The sequence below is a fragment of the Dipodomys merriami genome, unplaced genomic scaffold (genome assembly GCF_024711535.1).
Source record: "Dipodomys merriami isolate MVZ:Mamm:240054 unplaced genomic scaffold, mDipMer1.0.p SCAF_3, whole genome shotgun sequence".
Taxonomy (NCBI): Eukaryota; Metazoa; Chordata; class Mammalia; order Rodentia; family Heteromyidae; genus Dipodomys; species Dipodomys merriami.
In genome coordinates, this window is record NW_027204492.1 from 32,161,702 (window position 1) to 32,187,042 (window position 25,341).

The 25,341-nt window shown below is 33.2% G+C and overlaps 1 protein-coding gene across 1 annotated transcript in view; it reads right to left on the reverse strand.

Annotated features, from left to right (window-relative positions):
- The window catches only part of Htr2c (5-hydroxytryptamine receptor 2C), a 189,452-nt gene that overhangs the window by 60,860 nt on the left and 103,251 nt on the right, over positions 1-25,341 (reverse strand). Inside the window, exons 3-4 of the mRNA XM_070038972.1 lie at positions 15,732-15,836; positions 13,353-13,666 (exon numbers count right to left, since the gene is read on the reverse strand). Coding sequence (XP_069895073.1) covers positions 13,353-13,666; positions 15,732-15,766 — 349 coding nt within the window. The 5' untranslated portion in view covers positions 15,767-15,836. The remainder of the gene's footprint in view (positions 1-13,352; positions 13,667-15,731; positions 15,837-25,341) is intronic.

Sequence of the window (25,341 nt, forward strand, 5' to 3'; positions counted from 1 at the left end):
TCTGGCCCCAGGACCAGAAAAAAAAAAGAAAAAAGAAAAACAAGAGATACATCAATAGATAATAAAAATTCTATCTTTGGAAGTGGCGCTGTGGCTCAAGTGGTAGAGCACTTGCCATGAGCTGAAGAGCTGAGGGACAGCGCCCAGGCCCAGAGTTCAAGCCCCACAACCATGACTGATCAAAAAAAAATTCTATCTTTATTGTCTATTTTATTAAATGTTTCTCAAACTCTACAAGAAAAATCTCATTCATCCTTGTTTGTTTAGTTGATTATTTAAAAAGAAACAGTAATATCAACTCATGGAAAAATATAATTCAGTAAGTGTATTTGGGGGGATTTAGTGTCATATCACCCTTGAGTGTGTGTGGCTAGCCTTTGCTTTATTTTAAATGCATAAAAATTAGAAAGAAAAGGGTTTGGATTTTGTTGGTTTCAGTTATGTGGACTGAACCCAGGAATCTGCACATGCTAAACAGGTACTTTTATCACTGAGGCATACATTGATCTATGTTAGTTGATTCAGAACCAGAAGTACATTTCAGCAATCAAGGTATTATGTAAATTTGCCTAAAAAGGAAGAGAATAAAAATGAGTCTTAAGGATTAGTCTATGGCCACCCAGAATACAATAGTTGAAATGCTATGAGAACATTTAAGATATTAATAGTTGTAAGAGGTCCCATTTAGTATATGAAAGACAGCCTTCAAGATTAAATTTTTATTCTTTGAAATAGATATTGTATCCATCTCACCATCCTTAAGATCAAGGGTTTGGGGTCCATTCCTTCTAAGCAAATTTTACCTTATGTTCCCTTAGATAGCAACAACAGATAAATGCATAGTGAATTATTAAAATAATATAAAATTAATGACTAAGTTTTTCTTGTAGAGTTTCTTACCTAGATGAACCAAAGTTACTATAAAGATCATAGACACATAAAAGCACATATGACATGTAACGCTCTTGTATGACATAGTAATTCTTTTCATCTCCCATTTACAAAGACACAATATGCCTACCCTCACTTAATAATTTCATACTCCAGCCTGTTCAAAGTGATATAATTATAGGGTTCTAGGGGGCAAAGCATACTATTGTTCAACCACTTGTCTAGTGTAAAAATTTCTTGTATAATGTCTAGTGGTGGTTGAATTCTTCTTTCTGAAATACAGCGATTTTCATGTAATTAAACTTAGTCTATGTTCTGTATCTTTTACCATCTACTTCTCCTTAATTTTATTTTTTTTATCTGATGGCAGTAGAGACATTGAAATCTGGGCCTCCAATCTATGTCTTAAGGGGGATGAAACAAAATTATTTTCAGTAAAGGTATGGTTCTGAAATAGTGAAAAGAAACAGAGAATCAGCTCAAATTTGCCTCTTTAATATAAATACATTTAAAGTAGATAGAAAATCACATACACAAAAAATTCTCTCTATTCCTCTCTTCAGTTTCCACATCTAAAGACAGAAGTGGTAATTTTCACTTGCTTATTAGCTCCGACAAGGTGATAAAGGAATCTGCATAGAGTCTTTCTTCCTATAAATGTATACTTTCAGAGTTGTCCCTCTGAAGCTTGAACACTGCTTTCTTTTGTATTGTTACCTCTCTATAGTTTATTGATGTTTAAAAAATATCACTAAATGCAAGACCCTAAGCCACTGTTTTGAGTTACTTTATTGAAGTTCCTCTTGTGTGGTGTACATTTCACTCACTAAAACTGCCTTGTTTTTTATGTGTTTTGTTACAGTCTTTTTCAATTATGAATTTACTGAGGGTAGAGAAAATTTATACCCTTAGCGTCCTTATTTTGGCAAGCCAGGAAGAATTATGAATTCCTCTCTAATGACAGTATCTATCAGTTATGACCGTGTATAGCAATAGAAAATATACAATAACTGTTTTTTTATGTTCATAAGGTTTAGATTATTTTTTACTTATTCTATACTGTTTCTACAATTATATTAGGCCATAAAGCAAGCATTAACATCTAGTTTAAGTCTTTAAGAACACAGAATTTCCAACATTTGCACATATTTTTGTAGCATAAATATTGTTAGCTGCTAGGCAGGTATGTTAGAGGCAAGGTCAGAGGTGGGAAGGTGCTGCTCCATTAAATGACTGTTAATGCCTCAAAGGTTGTTTCAAATAAAGCCCTTCAGGGAAACTTAGAAGGTACCAGCCAAATCATGGAGATAATTAGACTTACTGTTTTTCAGATAACCTAGAGTAAACTCATAGCTATGAAGTGACAGGGAAAGAGAAAGGGAGTCAGGGTCCCACCCTTCCAATGTCATACACCCAATGACATATCACCTCCCACAAAGCCTTTCTATTTAAAGGGTTAGAGCTCCTCTCAACATGGCCATCCTGGGGACTGACTTTGTGAACATAGACCTTTGGGGAACATTCAATTTCCAAATTCTACTAGAGTTGATAAGCCTACAGGTACTGTACTGATAGAGGAAAAGAGAAAATTGAGAGAAGACATTTCAACCAATAAGTATGATTCATGACTATAGATATGGAAATGCAAAGTATCTAACTTCATGGGTAGATTGAAAGAGAAAAGATGCTTTTATTTAGTCATTAAGAATTAAAAGGACCAAGTATAGACATAAATAATAGGTATACACAAGGACATAAGACTGGCAAAATCTTTGCTTAGTCTTTTATCAGGATATTTTATGTGAATGCCTGAAGATGAGTTTAAAACATCAGAATGTAAACTATAAATCTGTAGTATATTGGAATATGTAAGCTCTGGATATGTAAAGTAAAAAAAAATGTATAGCTGCATTACAGAAAGGCTTTGCAAAGGGAACAGTGATAAACATTGATTTTTTTAAATATGAAAATTGTAACGTATGCCATAATTACAGAAAGACACTTTCCTAATTTGTGCAAAAAATGTAACAAAGTACAATGACGATGTAAAGAAATGCATCTTGAAGGTTTGTAGGTTTGATGGCACCAAATGAAAGCACCCTGGACAGATAAGCATCATTCTCATGAATGGCACTGGTGGTTAAGTGGCAGAGTATCAGCTGAGACTACAATGCTTGGTGGAAGACTGTGGATGTCCAACAGACATGGTGGTACTCAGCAGATACCCAGTACTGGGTACCCAGTGACAAATGATGGAGGCCAAAGGAAGATGAAGAAAACCCAATGAGAGATTATAGATATCTAGTGGCAGAAGATAGAAAGATGCATTACCAGCAGACACTGTGACTGATGGAAAGTGATATATAGATATAGGTATAGTTATAGATGTGTATGTATATATGCTCTATGGAAATCTGGTGGCATATAATATAAACTAGTTCATAGGTGACCATGTGAGAAAACCTCTGAGGACTTTTAGAGGCACATAGGGGCAATAGATGTACTTTCTATAGGGCTAGAAGAACCTTGTAGTTGTATAAATAAAATAAAAGCCAATTTAAGATATCTATAAAGGCCTTTGTGCACACAGTTATGGGGCCTGTCACAAACTAAAGGTCTCATAGTTCTAGGGGGTCAGAAAGATAATATTCATGAGTAAGCCAGCTAGGTATGAGAAGATAAGAAGTGTAGAAAACGTGACAACTCAGAACTCATGCACTATTAAAATGTGGTCAAATCACAAAGTTGTAAAGTTCACAAAATTCACCGGCAGGCAGAACACAGACAAAAGAAACAACTACTTTGCTATCTGATTTAGACAAAAAGCAAGAATAAATGTCCTAGGATGGGGAAGCACCATTATACAAATAAAATTGTTCCAATTTTAGAATGGCTTTAGGTAGACACATTCTACTTAGTAGTACTTACTTATACGAAGATTTTCTTGTATCATCAGTTAACTAATTCAAAGAAACCAGGGCAATGATATTGATCACATGTTTAAATTCATGGCAAGTTTTTTGACATTTGTTATGTTCATTCTTAATAATCAGTGTTACTACTAAGTTATAAAGCATTAGACACATTACTGGAGTTCTCTAAATATTAGTATGTTTTATTATAATAATCCCTATTTATATCTTAATAAAATGCTTTCACTTACATAGTAACATCCAATTTAGTTCTCAATGACATGGATGTATGAGAGCCAATATTTACTGAGTATGCTGTATGATACATAGGATACATCTTAAGTTTTTGTCCCTTCATTCTCCCAACAATCCTAGGGAGAAAGTAAAATTTTTATGCCCCTCTCCTTTTCTCTGAGTCTATATTATTTCATATGAAAAACAAAATTACTTATTGAGTATATCCTATGAAAATGGTTTTAGTTTCACCTGCCTGGGTCTCACATGAAATTTTCTTAATAAGCTCAGCTGACCTAGTATCTTCATTTCAAATGGAACATAGACCTCCCTTAATCTTTAGGATTATATAAAACCAGCTTTCAAGGGACAGAGATAGGCTTCACCACTTATTAACTACAGGATTCATACATATTAATTTTTTATCTTTATAATAAGAGAATGTAATAAATGTTAGTTGCTAACAACTAACCCTTTAAAAAGTTTCACAGGAATATTTGCTTATTCTTATCAACAGATTTCTTGAATCAGATGAACATAGGATTCAAAATAAGTATTTAAGTAATTATCACTACTAGTCTTAATACCAAATATTGAAAAATAACCAAAAGCTATAATTAAACATATTATACTGATATTCAATTCCCTTAGTTCTTTAAAATGGCAGCATATATCAACTGTGTATTTAAAAAAAATGAATCTGCTTCCTTTTTAAGTAAGAAAAAAATGTTACAATTAATGGTGGTTCTTGCTTGTGATCCCAGCATTTGGGAAGATGAGACAGGAGGATTGCAAATTTGAGGCCCACTTGGGTTATATTGGTATAATTTGTGGAGGGGAAGGGAAAAAACAAATTTTTTAAATAGGGATACAGCTGGATCCATTGAAACAATGAGATGTACAAGTCGTTATGTGGAAAAACAAACTTTACAACTTTGATGGTGGGGGGAGGATGGGAAGGGATGGGAAGGGGAAAACAAAGGAGAAGGCTACAATGATTGATAAGAAATGTACTCATTATCTTGCCCATGTAATTGTAACCCATCTGTACAGTATTTTCACAATAAAAAAAGATCTAAAAAAAGGTTGCTAAAAATTAATGATACATTTTCTCACCCAAGCAACCTAGACTTACAAAATTTATTTTTTCACACAGATGTTTGATTGCTTGATTTGCCCACTAGTAGTGAGGTAAGAAAACTATTCCTTTCCAAATACCCTCAATACTTTGTTTGGTTGAGGACTTACTAATAAATGATAAACATGTTATTGTTTGAAAATAAATCATGGCTACCCAATAGAGGACTGATAGTAATGTATTTCCATTGTGGTAATTTGTATGTTCATGAGTGTTCAACAGCATATATTGTTCGATAATATCTAGATGGAGGTTTGGCACTTTAAGAATCCTTTTCTCCTCAAGTGATACTAAATATTGGTATGTAAAAATTTTCTCAAGAAGAACTTGTGGGGCTGAGAATGTGCCTAGTGGTACGGTGCTTGCCTAGCATGCATGAAGCCCTGGGTTCAATTCCTCAGTACCACATAAACAGAAAAAGCTGGAAGTGGTGCTGTGGTTCAAGTGGCAGAGTGCTAACCTTGAGCAAAAAAAGCTCAAGGACAGTGCCCAGCCTCTGAGTTCAAGTCCCAGGACTGGTAAAATGAAGGTTGTGTTTTGGAACCTTGTCTATTGAACACTTTTTTGTGATACATTTATTACAAATCATATGGGAAATTTGTAATGATGATGAATAAGTTGAATTCTGCAAAGTTATTTGGACTGACAGATACATGATTTATGCAGCTAAAATTTTCATTCAGCATACTATATTATGCCAATTTCTGGGAAGGGTATTTGTTTCTCAGTTGTTACTTATTACTTATTCACAGCATTTATGAGTTTGCAAAGGAAAGGTGCCACCTAGATCTTGCTTTAAATTCTCAAAGTAGATGGTAAATTCTAAGAAACCGTGTCTTTTTTGTGTTGCTGCTGAATCTCATTGTGTATGACACGAAGTTTAGTGAGTGGTCAGAACTAATGAATGAATGAATGAATGAATGAATGAATTTATTAAATGGCATTGCATTGTTTCCTGCTGCCCTTGAGTAATTAGCAATGAGCTTATTTTGTGTTGAGGAAAGCCATGGGTAAGAATAAGTTCTGTGTTTCCTGTGCTCAGGAACTGTACTGAGAAGTTGTTAGGAGAGAGACGAAGATATAGGGACACAGAGACAGAGAGAGAGAGTAAAGATATTAGTCCCTCAGGCATGCATGGTGCCATAGGGCTCTCTATGTGCAGAAAAGATTCAAGGAGTTGGAAGGAATAAAGTGAGCCCTGTAGAAAAAATACATATTAGATATTTTGAAAATAAAAAATATCAAGAGCAAGGATCATTTTCAACTTGCAAGATCTGTGTTTACATTTCTCCATTAAATATTTTTAAAGATGCATTTGACATGACAAATAGTTTAACTATATAAACTTAATGTATTTATATACACATATGCTTTAATTTTAAATGAATATGAGGTAGACTGAGTGTTAACATTAAAAGGTTTTACTAGTAGAAACATTGTATGATAATAAAAAGTAAATGATAGTTTAGCAAAATAGGCAACTTGATGTCTACTCTAAGGACTCCATCATTCAAAGATTCTCACCATATTCAGCTAAGAAACCAGAAAATGTTTGTGTTTTTTTTTTGTAGAAGAAAAGGATAGAAATCAAAACAGCTGATCTGAAAAACTTGATATGCACAAGCGAGGAGGTAACAATGTTTGTCAATAAATGTACTCATTACCTTACTTATGTGACTCTAACCCTTCTGTACATCACCTTTAAAATACAATAAAATTAAATTAAAAAACCCTTGATATGTAAGTGGTTAAGCCTTAGAAATATGGTATCCTATTTACCTAAATAATTTTAATACTTGTACAAATGTAATAGTATTTATTAAGGAAAGGTGAAAATTTGACCTTACAGATTTTGAATTTGCTGTTTTTTTTTTTTTGTTTGTTTGTTTGTTTTGTCAGTCGTGGGGCCTGAACTCTGGGCCTGGGTGCTGTCCCTCAGCTCTTCAGCTCAAGGCTAGTGCTCTACCACTTGAGCCACAGTGCCACTTCCCGCTTTTTTCTTTTTGCTTATGTGGTGCTGAGGAATCGAACCCAGGGCCTCAGGCATGCAAGGCAAGCGCTCTTCCACTGAGCCATCTTCCCAGCCCCTTGCTGTTATTTTTTAATTTGTGTTTCATTACGTTCTCAAAGATTGTGGAGCTATTATTAAAATTGTAGCTAGAAAGAATTAATGTTGTTTGGGAAATATCTGAGATATGAATGAAATGTAAGAATGAGCTTGTTGTTGGCACACATTAATAATCCAATTTACTTGAATGGTAATAATTGGAGAATTGGGGTTTGAGCGTAGTCTGGGGAAGACAATTATTGAGACTTCATCTCAAAATGCAAGATAGGTGTTGTAGTTCGCAGTTATCCTCAGCTATTTTAGAGGCAGAGTAGGGAAGAGCAAGGTCTGAAGCCAGCATGGGCAACTATGTAAGACCCTACAAAGAAATATAAATGAAATAAGAAAGGGATGGTGGTGTGACTCAAGTAGAGTGCTTGATTAGCATATGTAAGGCCCTGAATTCAATCCCTAGTACAGCAAATAAGTAAGAAATAAGTAGAAAAATATGGGTTTAATTTTGTAATTTATTTATTCATATAACATTTGGATTTAATTTGAACTTCTCTAATGTGTAATTATTGTTATAAAAATAATTTTCTGTATCAATGTACCAACTGCATAGTCTTTACAGTGAAATGTCTCATTATGTTTTTTGCACCTTATCAAAGTCGGTTCTTTTCTTTCTACTGAGATTTTAGACACTTTAAAAATAGCCGTGTGTAACCAGGCACTGGTAGCTCATGCCTGTAATCCTAGCTACTCAGGAGGCTGAGATCTGAGGATCGAGGTTCAAAGCTAGTCCGGGCAAGGAACGTCCATGACACTATTATCTCCAATAAACCACTAGAAAACCGGAAGTGGCTCTGTGGCTCAAGTGGTAGAGCACTAGCTTTGAGCTGAGGAGCTGAGGGACAACGCCCAAGCCTAGAGTTCAAGCCTCACCAACAACAACAAAAAAATAGCCATGTGTTAAAACCTGGAAAGTGTCAATGTTAGGCTGTATGACAATGAAGAAGGATCCATGCATGTGTGATTGAGTCAAGGATTTTGAGATGGAGAGATTATTCTGGATTATGGGCAGAATTAGTATCAATTAGTTGTACAAGGGCTTTATATCAATTTGTTTTTAAACCAGTTAATTTGTGGCCATTCTAGCAAACTAGTAGTTGTTTACTGTTTTGAGTCTTCCCATGCGTGAACTGGGTATATCTATTCATCTATTTAGTTCTTTAATTTATTTCACAAGCATTTTACAATGCTAAATGTGAAAATAGGTATATATCTTTTAAATCACATTTACACTGCAGCATTTTCTTTTGAATGACAGTACATGATATTAAATATTAATTTTTGTTTCCATATAACTATTGTTACCATGAAAATATGACTGACTTTTGTGTTGTGGTCTTGTACCCGTGACCTGGTTGAACCCACTTATAAGTTCTAAGAGGTTTTTGTATCATATTTAGAATTTTTCTCTCATCATATATACCCATATAAACAGTTTTGCTTTACTTCTTCCTTTCCAATCTACATCTTTTTCTTTTAGCATTACTACAATGGCTAGTACTTTCAGTATGATATTACTTAATGATAGTGTTTTGTTTTGTTTTTGAAAGGCTTTATTTGCATGTAATTTATACAGCACAACGACCACGTTTTTATTTAAATTAACTTAATTTTAATTGATATATAAAATATAAGCAGGGCTCTGGTGGCTCATGCCTATAATCCTAGCTACTCAGAAGGCTGAGATCTGAGGATCACAGTTCAAAGCCAGCCTGGACAGGCAAGTCCATGAGACTCTTCTCTCCAATAAACCACTAGAAAACCGGAAATGGAGCTGTAGCTCAAGCCATAGAGCTCTTGCCTTGAACTGATGAGATCAGGGACAGAGCCCAGGCCCAAAGTTCAAGCCCCATGACAAAAAAATAAATAATAAAAAATATATAAAGTATATATTAAGAGGGTGCATGTGATGTACATGTACATAATTTTAAAATCAAACACACGTGTCTCCTCAAAAAAGATCACTTCTCTAGGGTGAAAACATTAAAAATCTTAGGTGGGTGCCAGTGGCTCACCCCTGTTATCCTAGCTACTCAAAAGGCTGAGATCTGTAGGATGGTGGTTTGAGGTTAGCTCTGACAGAAAAGTCCACTAAACTCCATTTGTAAAGTAACTAATGAAAAGTCAGGCTGAAAGTATGGTTCAAGCAATAGAGTACTAGCCAAACTAAATCTTTTCCACTAACTTTTTGAAATGTACAGTACATTATTTTTCTTGACAGGAATCCTACTATGTGATGACATATCACAACTTCTTATCCCTATCTTACTGTATTATTTGTTGTTAGGAAAAAGCTTTCAATCTTGCACCTAGATTTCACTGTTTCCACTGCATTAGGTAGATAATACTGCTTGTTACTGGGGTTGTGTGTCCTTGTTAAATCTACTTTGGTTTACTTGGGGTTTTGTTGTTGTTGCTTTAGCATGCATTAATTATACAGAAGGGATTTCATTGTGCATGTATTACATGTAAATACAATGTATTACCATCAATCTCACCTCCCTCTATGACTCCATACTCCCCCTCTTCCTACAAGAATCTCAGTAGGTTTTATTATTCTATTCTCATATATGAAAACAACCTATTTGATCATTTAAAAAAATCTATACCTATTGGTGATCTTGAATTTCAGACCTTTCCAAGATCTGGCTCAGACACAGAAGAGATAAAAGAGAAACCTAAGAGAAGTCACTATAGTATCATTCTTGAAATACTGAATTCCCTAGTTCATCTTTATTCTTTTGATACCTTTTTATAAGTGCTTGTCTGATTCTTTGTAGTTTCAGTTTGACACTTCTTAATTTAACAATCATTGTCTGTTTGTAAAGTTCTGTGTTGTATAAAAGTTGAGGCTAAATGGGAATCTTCCATCTTACCATAGCAAATCTCAGAAGTTTGAAGTCAACGACTGTCTCAAGGGAAGAATATGATAACAATAACAGCAATTATAGCAATAAGAATATTTTTAAACTGAAGTAATTACTAAAGTACATTGTTGCAAAACCAAGTCTTTCCATTTTGCAAGAATAAGAATGACCATTTTGAAATGCCCTGTGAGCTAAATACCTCAATGATATACAAGGACATCAGCTACAATTTGAAGCACTGAACCAATTCACAAAACTAACTCCCCTTCTGACAATTCATTGAAGTCATTTTTTAAAACTATAGGCTCACCTCCTTCCACTTTTAACACTCTAGAGTACAACCTGGCTTCTCACTCTACTGGTCTCATCATGTGACCTTGAGTAAATCATAGCATAAGTAAGAAATGTATAATCTTCATGAGGGCAGGAATCTGTTATTATAGGCTGTATATTAACCAAAATATCCAAAAGTTTGCTTAGTATAGAGTAAATGCTCAATAAGTGATCATGGAATAGATGATACTTCATTTTCATGAATATTTTGTGAATATTTTAAATATCAACTGTTAAGATCTTGACATTAATGCAATTCAATGAAATTGTGTACTTCAAGATTTAGCCATCTTCACTATCTCAGTGAAGTGTTTCTGAACTGTGTTCATTGTTTTAATGCAATCATGTAATACATTCTTAGTTCATTATCTCCCAATTAGATGGGTATAAATCTTTCTGTATGATAAAACAGAACATATTGGTGTTTAGATTATGTGTGCCATTTTTCTTTGTAGATATTTAGTTAAGTCTGTCTCTTTGAAAAGGATAGCAATATGTCTTATATTTATTTTATTGTTTAAGAACATAGGCTATAGCCAGGCACCGGTAGCTCATGTCTGTAATCCTAGCTACTCAGGAGGCTGAGATCTGAGGATCATGGTTCAAAGCCAGCCCGGGCAAGGAAAGTCCGTGAGACTCTTATCTCCAATAAACCACTAGAAAACTGGAAGTGGCACTGTGGCTCAAGCGGTAGAGTGCTCGCCTTGAGCTGAAGAGCTGAGGGATAGCGCCCAAGCCTAGAGTTCAAGCCCCACAACCAACAAAAAAAAAAAAGAGAAAAAGAAAAAAAAGAAACAGAACATAGGCTCTAAAGTCCAAATAGCCTTAGTTTAAAATCACTGTTCTCAAGCTGGTCACAGTGGTATGCACCTCTAATCCCAGCTACTCAGGAAGCTGAGGAGGGAAGATCACTTGAGCTTGGGAGTTTGAGACTAGCCTGGGCAGCATAGTGGAACCCTACCTAAAAAATAAATGAAAATAAAAAAAAAAAACTTCCTTTACATTATCTTAATTATGCGAACTTTCACACAAGTTTCTTATTATTTTGTTCCTCTGTTCTATCATATGTTCGAGTGATATGGGCAGATTAAATTATTTAGTTCAGCTGAAAAAGTGAATATTAGCCATGATGATTATCACTTTTTATAAGGTTATACACTATTATAGCTCTGCAACTTATATAAATACTTGCTTCTACACAATGCTGCTAAGTCAAGTAACCTATTTTTATATAACTTATTTATCTAAATAGATACTGGGTAATATTCTAATTTCTTAAGAATAATGGAAACAAAATAGATTAAACGTGACACTTTAAACACACAAAGAATGGTAGGATAGAATTGGAAATAAACTCAAGCAAGGAATAATTTGACCAATGATAGGGTAAAAGCTACACATTTAGTGCTTTCAAATAGCATTTAACAGAGGCAAAACTATTCATTTGTTTTCAAGATTCAGGGCAAGTTGAAATTCACTAATTTAATCTGTCCTTTAAAAGCCATGTAAGTTGCCATATTGTGGCAATGCCACATTGGCATTGGTGGGTAAAACAAAAAAACCCAAAACATTCCAAGCTAAAATAGAGAAAATGAGTGTGACCTGGTCTCCTAAACCAAATAAAAAAATCAAATCTAAGATTTGTTAGCTGCATTGAGATTGAATGAGCTCTTATTTATTATGCAATTATGGTTTTGTAAACAGTCATTCCTATTACAAAACTGTTTAATCTACAGATCATTTCTATGACAACTGACATTTTAAGAAAATCAATTTTTCTATCCATAATCAGGATCTATCTCTCAATTTATTTGAGTCTTCCTAAATTTATTTTTTCAGTGATTTGAAGTTATTGCTGTATAACTCCTGCACATATTTTTGGAATATTTACCTAAGAGTTATATCTTAATTGTCTTATAAATAATACAGTTTTTAAAAAAATCTTTCCAGTTTTGTGGGTTTCCAAAAAAGAATGCTCAGACCAAAGGTATATAAAAGAGAAGGCTGGGAAGTGGCGCTGTGGCTCAAGTGTTAGAGCACTCGCCTTGAACTAAAGAGCTGAGGAACAGCGCCCAGGCCCAGAGTTCAAGCCCCATTATCGACATAAATAAATAAATAAATAAATAAATAAATAAATAAATAAATAAATAAATAAATAAATGAGAGGGCTGGGAATGTGGCTTAGTGGTAGTTCATTTCTAGCGTTCGTGAAGCCCTGTGTTCGATTCATCAGTAATACATAAACAAAAAGCTGGTGCAGTGTTTCAAGTGGTAAAGCACTAGCCTTGAGCTCAGGAACAGTATCTAGGCCCTGAGCTCAAGCCCCAGGATTGGCACAAAAGGGATGCTGGGTGTCAAGCCTTTGATACTTCTGTCAGTTAACGTGAGTTCAAGTAAAGTCAGTGCTTTCTAGAAAAAGAAGTTTTTTAAGTTTCTGTTATAGAAACCTGGAAATAATAATATTTTTCTTCAACCAGTAATATAGATGGACATTAAAAGAGTTAGTTGTAAAACTAAGCAAACGTGTACCAGCATACAAGTTGTTAATAGTAATAGTATGTATGCTGTCCAGAATACAGATCTAAGGATGTTTCTGTCAATGTCCCATTCTGGGGAACAGTGTATCTATGTCTAATTTCAACGTGCTATAAAATGTCTGCTTTGCTTTTTGAAAACTCTCTAACTTCTTTATTTTGTAAATCCAAATATACCCATCAATTCCTTCTGTCATACATTTTGCTTTTTTCTATATTTTGCCATTACTATAGGTAAAATAATGAATGATGAGTGTTGATTATGATATTTGACATGATTTTATGGTATAATCTGCAACTGACAATGAATTCCACTATACTTACCATAAAGGATTGCAAGCAGAGAAAGTGGCATGACAAGTAGTCCCACTAGCATATCAGCAACAGCTAGGGACATTAGGAAGTAATTGGTGGCATTGTGCAGTTTCTTTTCCATGCTTACTGCCATGATCACAAGGATGTTGCCACCTATTGTCATGATTATTATCACCACGATTGAAAGTGCTGGCCAGTTTTGTACCCCGTCTGGAAATTTAAAGCGTCCACCATCGGAGGTATTGAAAAGGTCAGTTACTATAGCAGCCACTGGACTCACTGAAAAATCGAATTGCCAAATCAATAGGCCAATCAGGTGCACACTGAAAATTAAGAAGAAGGAAAAAAAACCCAATTAGGTACCCATTAGAATAATTATATACACTGCATTACTTATATAATATATTTGCTTTTCCTTTAACTACTGTGATTATCTTATTCCAATCATTTCTACTCTCCTAATTAAACCTCAGAATTTACTTATTGCCAAAGAATACTTTTCCTGAATGATTGCTATGAGTTAGGCACTTAGTTTATTGAAATATATCTGAATAATGTTATTTGATTACATATAACAATCACATGAGTTTAGTACTGATCTATACTGAATAATTATATGATAAAACAGGTTAAGTGAGATTAGTAAATTTTCTCAAGACAATACAGCCAAGAAAGTCACAGGTCTGGGGACCTTAACTGAAACTGAACTGATCTCAAAGACTGGTTATTAAACTTTCACTTCAATTCAAATTGTTTGATTTGTGGCAATAATTTATTTTTTATTTTTTAAACATTAATTTCTTCAAAATATCCTTTGAGACAGCTGACAAAGAATAAAAGAATTTTGTGACCTTTCAAGAAAATTAGAATTTGGCATTTTTGATTGAAAGTTAAGAAAAAAAGTTGCTATAAGATCAACTTCAGAAAAGTGTCCAGAAGAGGTACAGAGGGTTGTGATAATAGTACATATTCAGTTCTTTTGGAACTTTTCTTGCTTTCTCATATTTACAATTTCATGCCTTGTGCTGTCAACTTTTCTCCTTCACTCTCATTTCTAAGACCTGATAAATAAAGCTAGAGAATTTCTGTGTAAGAAGTTGGAAGATTCTTTTTGGAATTGGAGAACTGGAACATAATGATATTAACATCCAGTGTCTATGACTTCTCCATATAAATATTTAAATCTCATCTACTTGTTCTTTGAAATGGAAATTTTGTTTTTATAAAGAGAAAACATGTGTCATTTGATTGACTAGTAAGTCAATGGTTAATGATTTAATGACTGAGTCATTAATATTATCAGAGAAATTTAGAGTGGCAAAACTAGCTAATTTTAGCTATCAAAATTATGTCATATCCATAATGTAACATATACATGTGCATATACTTTCTGAACCAAAGCTGGAACACTTATTCTAAAAAGATGTAGGCATGATTTAAACCTAAGTCAAAATAGTATGGTAATTTTCTAGCATATTTAAGAATTATTTCTTTTAAATGCCTAAGATAGCCAAAAATACCTTGTCATTCTTAATACCATGTTAATATGCTTCTACATTGTAAAGACAATGAAGACAACATGAAAAATATTTTGTCTATTATTGTACAATGGATAGAAAATATATTCAGATACCTACTTGGAAATAACTTTATTAGTCAAAGTTACCTGGTATTCTAAACAATAGACAATAATCAAAAATAATACATGATTCAAAAATCAACATCAAACCAGGAAGCTAAGGCAGCAGAATTGCTTGATCCCAGCATGTATTGAGACTACATCTCTTAAAAAATTCTATCAAAATTTATGACTAGCATAAATAGTAATTATTAAAGGGACCAATTAGAGACAAGTTATTTTGCTTTCAACTTTGGTTAACCTTTCCGTTTATTTGGCTTATGGCCTTATGATTTCTATGATTTTTTAAATCTGTCACTTAATCTATTAAGGTATCAGTTCCTTTATCAGAAAGATTACAGAGATGATCTAGCACTGTTGTTCAAGTTAACTGATATAATCTATGTAAAGTCCTAAAAAGACGTGTCATAAAAGAACTTCAGTAAATTTTAAAGTATATTTCCTTTCTGCTATTAGATTACTTTTTACTTTTTGGTTTTGAGGATTGAACCCAGGGTCTTGGACATGCTAAGACCACTGTTTGCTACAGAGCTACACCCCTAGTCTATCCTCGAAGTTAATCGGAAGTATTTTGGGTTTGCTATTTATCCAATCATGTGTTTAAAATTTGCCAAAAGTTTCAGTACTTTATTTTTTGACATAATACTTTATCAGCTATATGTCCCTGGTCACATAGAAGCATGTTTTATATGTATAAACAAACATAAAGCTATTTTTTAAATGAAACTAAGAGGTAACAATGTCCTTACAAGAATGAGTGCACCGCGTTCCTCAGGTTCACCATGATTGCTTTAGTATTCAGCAACCCAAGTGGAAAATTGAGAAAAGGAAACTTAACAGATTGGATTCATTTTCTGGGGAGAGAAAAAGGAAAGAAAAAAATTAGTTAAATTTAAATAACTTTTATGGCTTCAATAAATGTAAATACACTTATAGGAAACAGTGAAAACTTAATTTAGTAAAAGGATAAATATGCCATATTGTAGAAGCAATCAAGAAATATCACTTTTTTCAACAAAATTGCAATTTTTCAACAAATTTAAAACTATCAGTTTTTCTAAAATTTCTTGTATAGGCTTCATTTATCTGGAATTCTGCTAAATCATCACCCAGTGGAGGAAATATACCTTCAAATCAATGTTTTGAAGAAAGAATTATGATGGGTGGGGTTGGGAGAGATGGGGGGAGAATGATAAAAGGCAGAACATTGACCAAGATAAATTGTACTTATCAATTGTATGTTCAATTGAAATCCCTTTTGTATATCTACTTAAAGATCACAAAATAATTTTAAAATATATCCTTAATTTGCAACCATTTGGAAAACCTATGCACTCTAGCCTAAAATAAAAAGATTCATTTTTTAGTAGCATGCAAAAGCCATAAATTTGAAAAAGCTTTATAAAATGATCATATTTTGTACGAGATTCCTAGTGTTAGTTTTGTTTTTTTTTCAAAATAAAGCAATCTGAATTAAGCAACAATATTCTCCAGAGGGCAGCAACAACTGGTTTATACCAAAGTAAATAAATTAAGTTTATTATATTAAATACACCTACTCTATGTATCAAGTGAGCAGCTTAATAGTGTATTATCTAATAAAGATTATATAGAACAATATTGAAAATTGCAAACAAAAAATCAGTTGTGCTGGATAATTGAAGTAGTACTCTTTAGTTTCTCTTGTTGATTAACACATATCTAAGGTAAGAAAACATGAAATTCAAATTACTTATCAAATAATTGTAGAGTGAATACTTTGTATTTCTGTAAGCTAGTTTTCAAGGAATTGTTATACCATAAACCCTAGCAGATGTTTACAGAGATTTCCACAGTAGATTGTTAAAGTACTGCAAATTAAATTGGATATAAACTTGCTGAGAATCCATGCTACACTCCTCGTGACCATATCACTATCAGTCTTCACACCGACAACAAATATTGTCAGAACATTCACTGTGAATTCTAGTAATTACCATAGAAATCCTTTGCTTTTTCTGCATAGACTAACATAGAATAAAGTGGTTAAGCCTGTTTTGCATTTTTAAAAGGTTTATTTAGTATTGGGGATTTTTATTACACATTCTTCCCACACTACACATATATTTTTTTTCTGAGATTATAAACCCATTCTAAGAATTAATATTGAAATATTTTCATTGTGCTCTCAATGCAAGGATATGTGTGTGTGTGTGTGTGTGTGTGTGTGTGTGTGTGTGTGTGTGTGTGTGTGTGTGTATGACAGAGAGACAGAAAGAAAGACAGTTGAATGACTTGAGAACATGGTATAATGTTAAAGATAATTTTGTCTGACATAAATGTTTTCAAGGAATATGATAATGAAAAATGAAAATCTAGCTTCATGATATTTCCTTGGTGGTTTTTAGACTTTTGGAAGTCAATTTTTCTAGAATAAACTTCATCTCCTTGTTTCTCACTTCACTTAATAGAACTACTCTTCTAGTCAAACTACTAATTTAATGTTTTCTCTCTTCTTTGTTCTTCAATCTTGACATTTCACTTCTATCATACTATAAGTACAAAAGTATATCACATAATCATCCTCTTCTGCAACAAACACATAACATTGGGCCTTCTAATATTCAGGAACTCAAAATAATTTGTGGAATACAGTGATAACAACAAAACTGCTAGGCTGTTTGTATAAGATAAAATCCTGCCAGCCAACACATAAATACCTTTTGTTCTGGGAAGTCTTCAAATAAATGACAGAAAGAAATGCTCACTGACTAATAAATATCAATATCTTTTACCTTTAATCTTCTTAACATTCAAGTATAGACAGAAAATCTTTTCCTTTTTCTAATGTGAAAAGGAGAATTGTAACTATTTTTCAATAGTTATTTTAAGTGTCCAAATATTACACTAATTTAAAAGTCTCAAATATGGTAAAATAAAACTCTACTCCAATAATTTGTAACAGAAAAACAAATCATATTTGCCATAGCTTGGTTGATCTATCATTTTGTGAAACATTTTATCATTCACATTCTCAGCTATGGTAGAATCCCATTATTACTCAAATATTATAACCTCTTAAAAATTAACTGAGCCAGGCACCAGTGTCTCAAGTCCATAATCCCAGCTACTACTCAGGAGACAGCAAGCACCCAGGTCCTAAACTCAAGCCCCAGAATCAGGGAAAAAAATCAATGTCATAGTTTTTGTATCTATATTTTCCTTTAAATATAGATAGAAATATTAAGTGGCAAATAATTAATTTTTAAGTTTCAATTCATTAATTAGATAGAAAAAGTAAGTATCATAGAAGTTTATTCTGTATATAGATCACCAGTTTATGAACTAAAATAACTTGAGGGCAAAATCACATTTTCCTATGTTGTTAAATTTTTCATTCTTTTATTTTCTTTTTTTTGGTGATGCTGAGGATAAAACTGAGGCCTTGCATATGGTATACCATTACCTTCAAAATTATGTTAAAGTTGATTTTATGTGAAAAAAATACTCTACAAGTGTTCATAAGCACTTTAGGATATTTAATATAATAAATTATGTAACACAAATCATATCCCATTATGTAACACGAACATGTTCCATTATGTGTTTCCTCAAACAACTGATTTCATATGATAATATTTTGCAATAAGAAGTGCTCTGTGGGGGGGCGGGGGGAGGATGGGAAGGGATGGGAAGGGGAAACAAAGGAGGAGGCTGCAATGCTTGATAAGAAAAGTACTCATTATCTTGCCCATGTAATTGTAACCCCTCTGTACAGTATTTTCACAATAAAAATAAATAAATAAATGAGAAATGATCTGTGAATAATTGTACACAAAGGGAAGAGGTATGCAAAATCTCTCAAGATGTAAAGGCTAGAAGCACAAAATTATCATAAGTGTAATCAGCTTACCATCTCAGTAGAACTCTTAGCATTCTTTTTTTTTTTTTTTTGCCAGTCATGGGGCCTGAACTGGGCCTGGGTGCTGTCCCTCAGCTCTTCAGCTCAAGGCTAGTGCTCTATCACTTGAGCCACAGCACCACTTCTGGCTTTTTCTGCTTATGAGGTGCTGAGGAATCGAACTCAGGTCCCCATGCATGCAAGGCAAGCACTCTACCACTGAGCCACCTTCCCAGCCAACTCTCAGCATTCTTTAAACACAAAAAAGTGCCTATGAACTCCTGTATTCAAATTTGGATAGATAAGTGTTTCACACACACAAAAATAAACCTTGTCAGATACTGACAGAATTAATTTATTTTTATTAAAGAATTATAAGACTTTCAAAATTATGAATGTGTAATATGTCTATATTGATGAAATGGCATATGTGTATGACTATATATAGAGAGAGAAGGAGAGACACAAACATATATACACATTTACATGACTTTATGTACAAAAAATGATCAGTGGCCCTAAAATCAATGAGCCAACTCTGTTTTGACTGAGCAACATAGGTTGAATAATAGGAACAGATTTAGGATGGGTAAGTGCCTAGTTAGACCAATCTCTTATCTCTTTCTATAGCATAAGTAACAAAACTTTTCATGCCATCTCTAAACCATTGTAAGATTTCTGGACATCAATAACAGAAACTACCTTTTCTAAGGTCAGAAGGGGAACAAGTATTATTTTTCAATGTTGTAATTTTATGCAAGATACTGCAGAATAATCTTAATTAATGTGACACTTCCAAGTACAAATTTATATTTAAATGATTATGAAACTTATGCTTATTGTGTCAGCATATGACATGTATCATTAGCATATGTCATTCAAATAGTGTGAATACTTGACAATAATTGAATTAATATGAGATCTCCACTGGATAAGTTAGAAATAAAATTCAAACTCAAAATACTTAAACAGCATAATCAATAATCATCTCTAAAGTGAAAAAAAATAAAATGTAAAAATTCTTCAGGCGATAAAGGCTGATACCAACATTCCCTTTTCATGATTTTGTCTTAAAGACTAATTTCTGAGTAAAGGAACTGTATATAAGTACTTTTTCATAGTCATTAGTCAAGTGCTGAGTAAAAATGATAAACAAAACACCACTGAATATAGTAAAAACATTAAGGTCTGATATGTCATGGCTAAATTTTCTAAAAGTCTGATGATATAATAATGAGCAAATATCACTATTGTACAGTGACAACTTTCCTTTACTGTGACTTACATATCTCCATAAATCCTACAGTTTAAAGTACTTCTTGATCTAGCAGCATTTTTAGTCTCCTATTCGTGCAGACCACATTTCTCAGCAAACTACTAACTAACCAGTGATGATTTAGGTGTTGAGAATTTTTTAGTCATTTGTTTCTTGGTTAGTGTGGGTTATTCCCTGCTAGTTTGTAGTTTAATAAAAATGAGGCTCTTTTTGAAAAAGTAATTAGCTTATTGAAGGGATGGTAATAGAAGAGACTTGCAGAAGTTGAAGGTATGTGGAGTCAAAAGGCCCTACCTAAAAATTAAGGAAGTGTGGTTTTGTTAATATTGTGTCTAGAGAGGATAGTTTACAGGTTTACTGTAAAAACAGGTTATTTTGTTGCATTCTCTGAAGCTAAACATTTCTAATTCATTTGGCACTTGAGAAAGATTGGTTTTCAATTAGTTGTTCAATTACATTTTCTATCCTGAAAGTAATTTTTATGCTTTCTTTACTGGAAGTGGTTTGATGAGTTTAAAAAGAAGATGCATAATAGTATTTCTCCTGATCTTTTAAGCAAAACTGGATGGTGTGAATTAATCTATGAAAAGATATACTTTTCGGGCTGGGAAGTTGGCTCAATGGTACAGTGCTTGCTCACATGCATGAGTCCCTGGGTTCGATTCCTCAGCATCACATAAGCAGAAAAAAAAGCTGGAAATGACGCTGTGGCTCAAGTGGTAGGGCATTAGCTTTGAGCTGAAGAGGTGAGGGACAGCACCCAGGCCCAGAGTTCAGCCCTCACAACAAAAAAAAAAAAGAAAAGAAAAGAAAAAAAGATATAGTTTTCATGATCATTCTGATCAAAACATTCCCTCTGGTATTGTACCCATTAAACATTTAGCAGATGGTAAAATAAAAAATGAATTAGTAAAAAATGTTCAGATTAGTCCTAGAAAAATAATGCTGCACAGATTGATGACAATTTGGAAAGAACTCTTAATTTTAAAATTATTTTTATACCTATTGAATATTGTAGGAGTGTTACTTCTGTTTTCAAATGTGTGTTCTCATAAAGCATACATTTGTCATATTAAAATCCACTTTTGACTACAATAGTAAATTTTCTGATTTTGATGGTGATTTATATTTATGATTTTGATTATTATCTATAAACTTTTGGAATTAAAAACTTCTCTATGACCAGAAAATATAAGATCTCCCAACAAAGTGAGTTCATTTGGAAATGTATTCTATGAAGCCAAACTCATACTTTCTGCCTTCAATTGTAAGGTCTTAATTAATTGTATAATTTTGAATTCACTGAACTACTAGGACTGGAAAATTTCTTTCTTTCTTTCTTTCTTCCTTCCTTCCTTCCTTCCTTCCTTCCTTCCTTCCTTCCTTCCTTCCTTCCTTCCTTTTTCTTTCTTTCTTTCTTTCTTTCTTTGGGGCCTGGGCGCTGTCCCTCAGCTCTTCAGCTCAAGGCTAACGCTCTACCATTTGAGCCACAGCGCCACTTCCAGCTTTTTTCTTTTTGCTTATGTGGTGTTGAGGAATCTAACCCAGGGCCTCATGCAGACAAGGCAAGAGCTCTACCACTGAGCCACCTTCCCAGCCCAGGACTGGAAAATTTATAACAAATAATCTAGAGCTTTCTCTTTAAACAGGTTTATACTGAAAACATTTCCATATAGTTGACAATTGATATTCTTCAGAACAATATTTGGGCAAGGCAATTTCATAACCTTACACTATTCAGCAGTTATATTTTATATATTTTATTTCAGGCAAAAAGCTCTAGGCTAATAGATTTCACTGGAAATTATTAATTCCTTATTAAGTTGAGTATATGATCTATACCACAAGTTAATAATAGGTAACCTATTACATTTTTACTGGACCTACCTGGAATACAATGCTTCAGGCATAAAACTGGATGCTTCTCCATAATATCCATAGTATGAATAAATCTAAGAATTTTGAATATACAGTTAAATATCTTAGGCTCTTTTATAATTCCTTTTCCATAGTGAGACTTCAGTGAAATGAAGTGGGATAGCATTAACTGCATGAGACTTACATCTGTCCTTGACATTGCATTACATCCATAAATGTTAGGTAACTATTTAATTTGAAATCAGGCCTAGTGTCAGTCTTTTATTCTCTACTTTTCTGCTCCAAATAATGCAAGTGCTTGTGGAGACAAAGGTATTATTTTCCCTGGACTTGGGATGGAAATGAAACTTTTTACCTTATTTGTGTTTACTAAATGCTTCTGTTTCATATATTTTGTGAAAGAATTAAGGTGTTAGGAAGGGAACCCAGGGCCTCACACATGCTAGAGAGGTGTCCTACCACTATGCTACCTCCCTAGCTTCTTGAGACATTAACTACTGTCAAATTTAGTGAGAATTAATAGAACAGTTAAAAATCTACAGTGTGCAGGATTATATGTTTTTCACATTTTCCAAATTAATACAGTTAAAGTAGGTAGTGAAAAATATTATTATTATTCTATGGTTATAGTAACAGGTATTTAGAGGCTCTGTCTTAATGGGCAACATGCCAGTAGTTTGAAGCTGCCTTCTCCATAGAGAGTAGCAGAACTATCCCTAAATTATCTCAGTGTAAGTATCTATATAGCAAGTGATCTAAAGACTTTTAAAGAGAAAATCTATGGCAGAACCTGTATGCTAAATTTCTGTGTTGGAAATTTATTCAAACTCATTTGCAAAGCTGACGTTGTTACAACACAACTTTCATGTGTTTGAGTATTTATTGATTGCCTATTATATGCTAGGTACTATGCCAAATCATTAAATGGTGAGTACATGGTGAGAAACAAGATGAATGAGGCTCTTGCTCATATATTATGTAAATATATAGATAAGATAGTTTCAAATAGTGATCATTGCTCTGAATAAAATGAAATTGTGTAGAGATTGGTGGAAATACATGAGATGGGTTTAAAGACATAGCATGATATGGCTTTTTCTCGCGATGTATATGAACATACATACATACATACATACATCATGTGAATCATATGAGCCTGCATTTGCTAGCTATTCTCAAGCATGTGGAAACATACAGTTACCTCAAACTTTTGAGGTAGATATATGATAAATACCACTGATGGGAATGTTTCAAACCTTTCTATTAGTTTGATTTTACTTTTACAAGTAGAGTAAAATAACTTTTTTTTTGCTTATGTGGTGCTGAGGAATCGAACCCAGGGCCTCAGGCATGCAAAGCAAGCACTCTACCACTGATCTACCTTCCCAGCAGTAAAATAACTTCTTTTGTCAAGATACTTGCAATTCAATGTAGATTTGTACCAAAATTCATTCCCACTCACATTTACACATAGATGCTCCTTACTCCCTAGCTCATTACATCAAGACATTGCAAACAGGATTATCTAGCAGGCTGTTATGTTGTAGAGAGTTCCAGTTGAGTCATGAAAAGCGAAAAGTTCAATCAGTTGCCCAGATGTATTTATTGCCAAATAACTGGGTACTTGGATACATCTGGACAGCCGAATGAACTCTTAACTCCTCATCCTTCCAAAAGTTCTTCGTTTCATAGTTTAGAAACTCCTATAGAAAAGGAGAAGCAAGCCACTATGAAGCTGTAGGATCAGTCTGTAGTTTTGCTGTTCCACCTGAAGATGAAGCAATCCCTGCTATTGTTCTATAACTTATTAACATAAAATGTATATAGATCACTAAAATCACTAATATATATAAATAATACATTAATACAAAATTAAAATGTGTCATAATACAGAAAATTGAGTCAAAATCAAAATTATTTTGTATAATTTATTATTTATGTAATGTGTAATTAATCTTAGTATCATTCAGTACTCTAGCTTATAGGTCTTTGAGCTGGCCAGAAGGATACACATATTTGAGTTCAGAGTCTATAGTTTTGTCACCTAGTTGATGTGTGTCTTAGAATACATTATTGACTCCCTTTGGGGCTCATTGTCTGCATTCATTCTAAAGGCACAGTAGAAAACCTATGCCCCTTCTTGCTCTAAGTCACTGGGGTTCAGATGTTTTTCTTCTGTAAATATTTGACATTATGTTGTGTGGAATTTACAAAAAGATACATCAGAACACCTAAGGATGATTATAATTAGATTCTATTTGTTATTACCAATTTAATATAAAGTGTGACATTCACGTCTCTTTACTTCTTTAAATGAATCGCAAATATGCACCTCATTCTTAGAGTTGAGTCCACACAGACTTACAAAAATTGAAGACAAAATTATTTGTGATTTAAGAAATCAAAAATTTACAGACAACATTTAAGAAGTAATTTCTGACTTTCAGTGACTTAATACTTGCCTGGAATCTGTTCACTCATTTGTGAATTTCCACAGTACATTTATTTAATTTGTAGGAAAAAATTGTTTCAGTTTGACAATTTTGAAAATACTCTATTTTTTCACCAATTCCATAACTGTCACAACAGATGCTGTCAGCATTGAAAGAAACAGATATGTCTATTTTATCACTTCCTTTTATGTGATTGAAGCCAAACTATCAGACTAGAAATGACACACATATATATTTACTTTTAAAATATTTTAACTCATTTCATAGATAATTCTTTTAATTACTTCTCAAAAGTGCTTTCTGTTACAAATAAAACCTATCAAGTTCAAAGCAACAAAAATCCTCAAATCCTTTTGTCCATAACTTCAAGGGATATGTATATGTGTATATTTGTGTGTGCATACATAACTGTGTATGTATATGGTTTATGTGTGTTAGATTTGGGTAATGAAAAGAAAGGGATTTCAAACATACAAAACTTTTTATTAATATTCTCCAATGCACCATCATATCATAATTTGAAACCATTTGATAATGCACCAAAGCCCTTTGCATGATTGAATAATTTTCCTTAATGAAAAATTATCTAATAATTAAAATAACCTATAGAATTCTATTTACCAAAAATTTGTGAAAATGACAGATGTTTTGCATGAGTGTACCTGAAAGATAATTCTATATATAGTCAGTTACAATCATTTAACACACTCCAGTCCTGTAGAAATTTGTTTTCCTATTGTATAAACTCATTTTATAACATACATCAACCCTAGGTGATTTTGGTAAAATATCAATGTGCTTCACAGTTTTATGTAAGGTTAATATTAAAGAGAAAAAAAATGAAATATTTCAGAAACAATTGAGAAAACTTG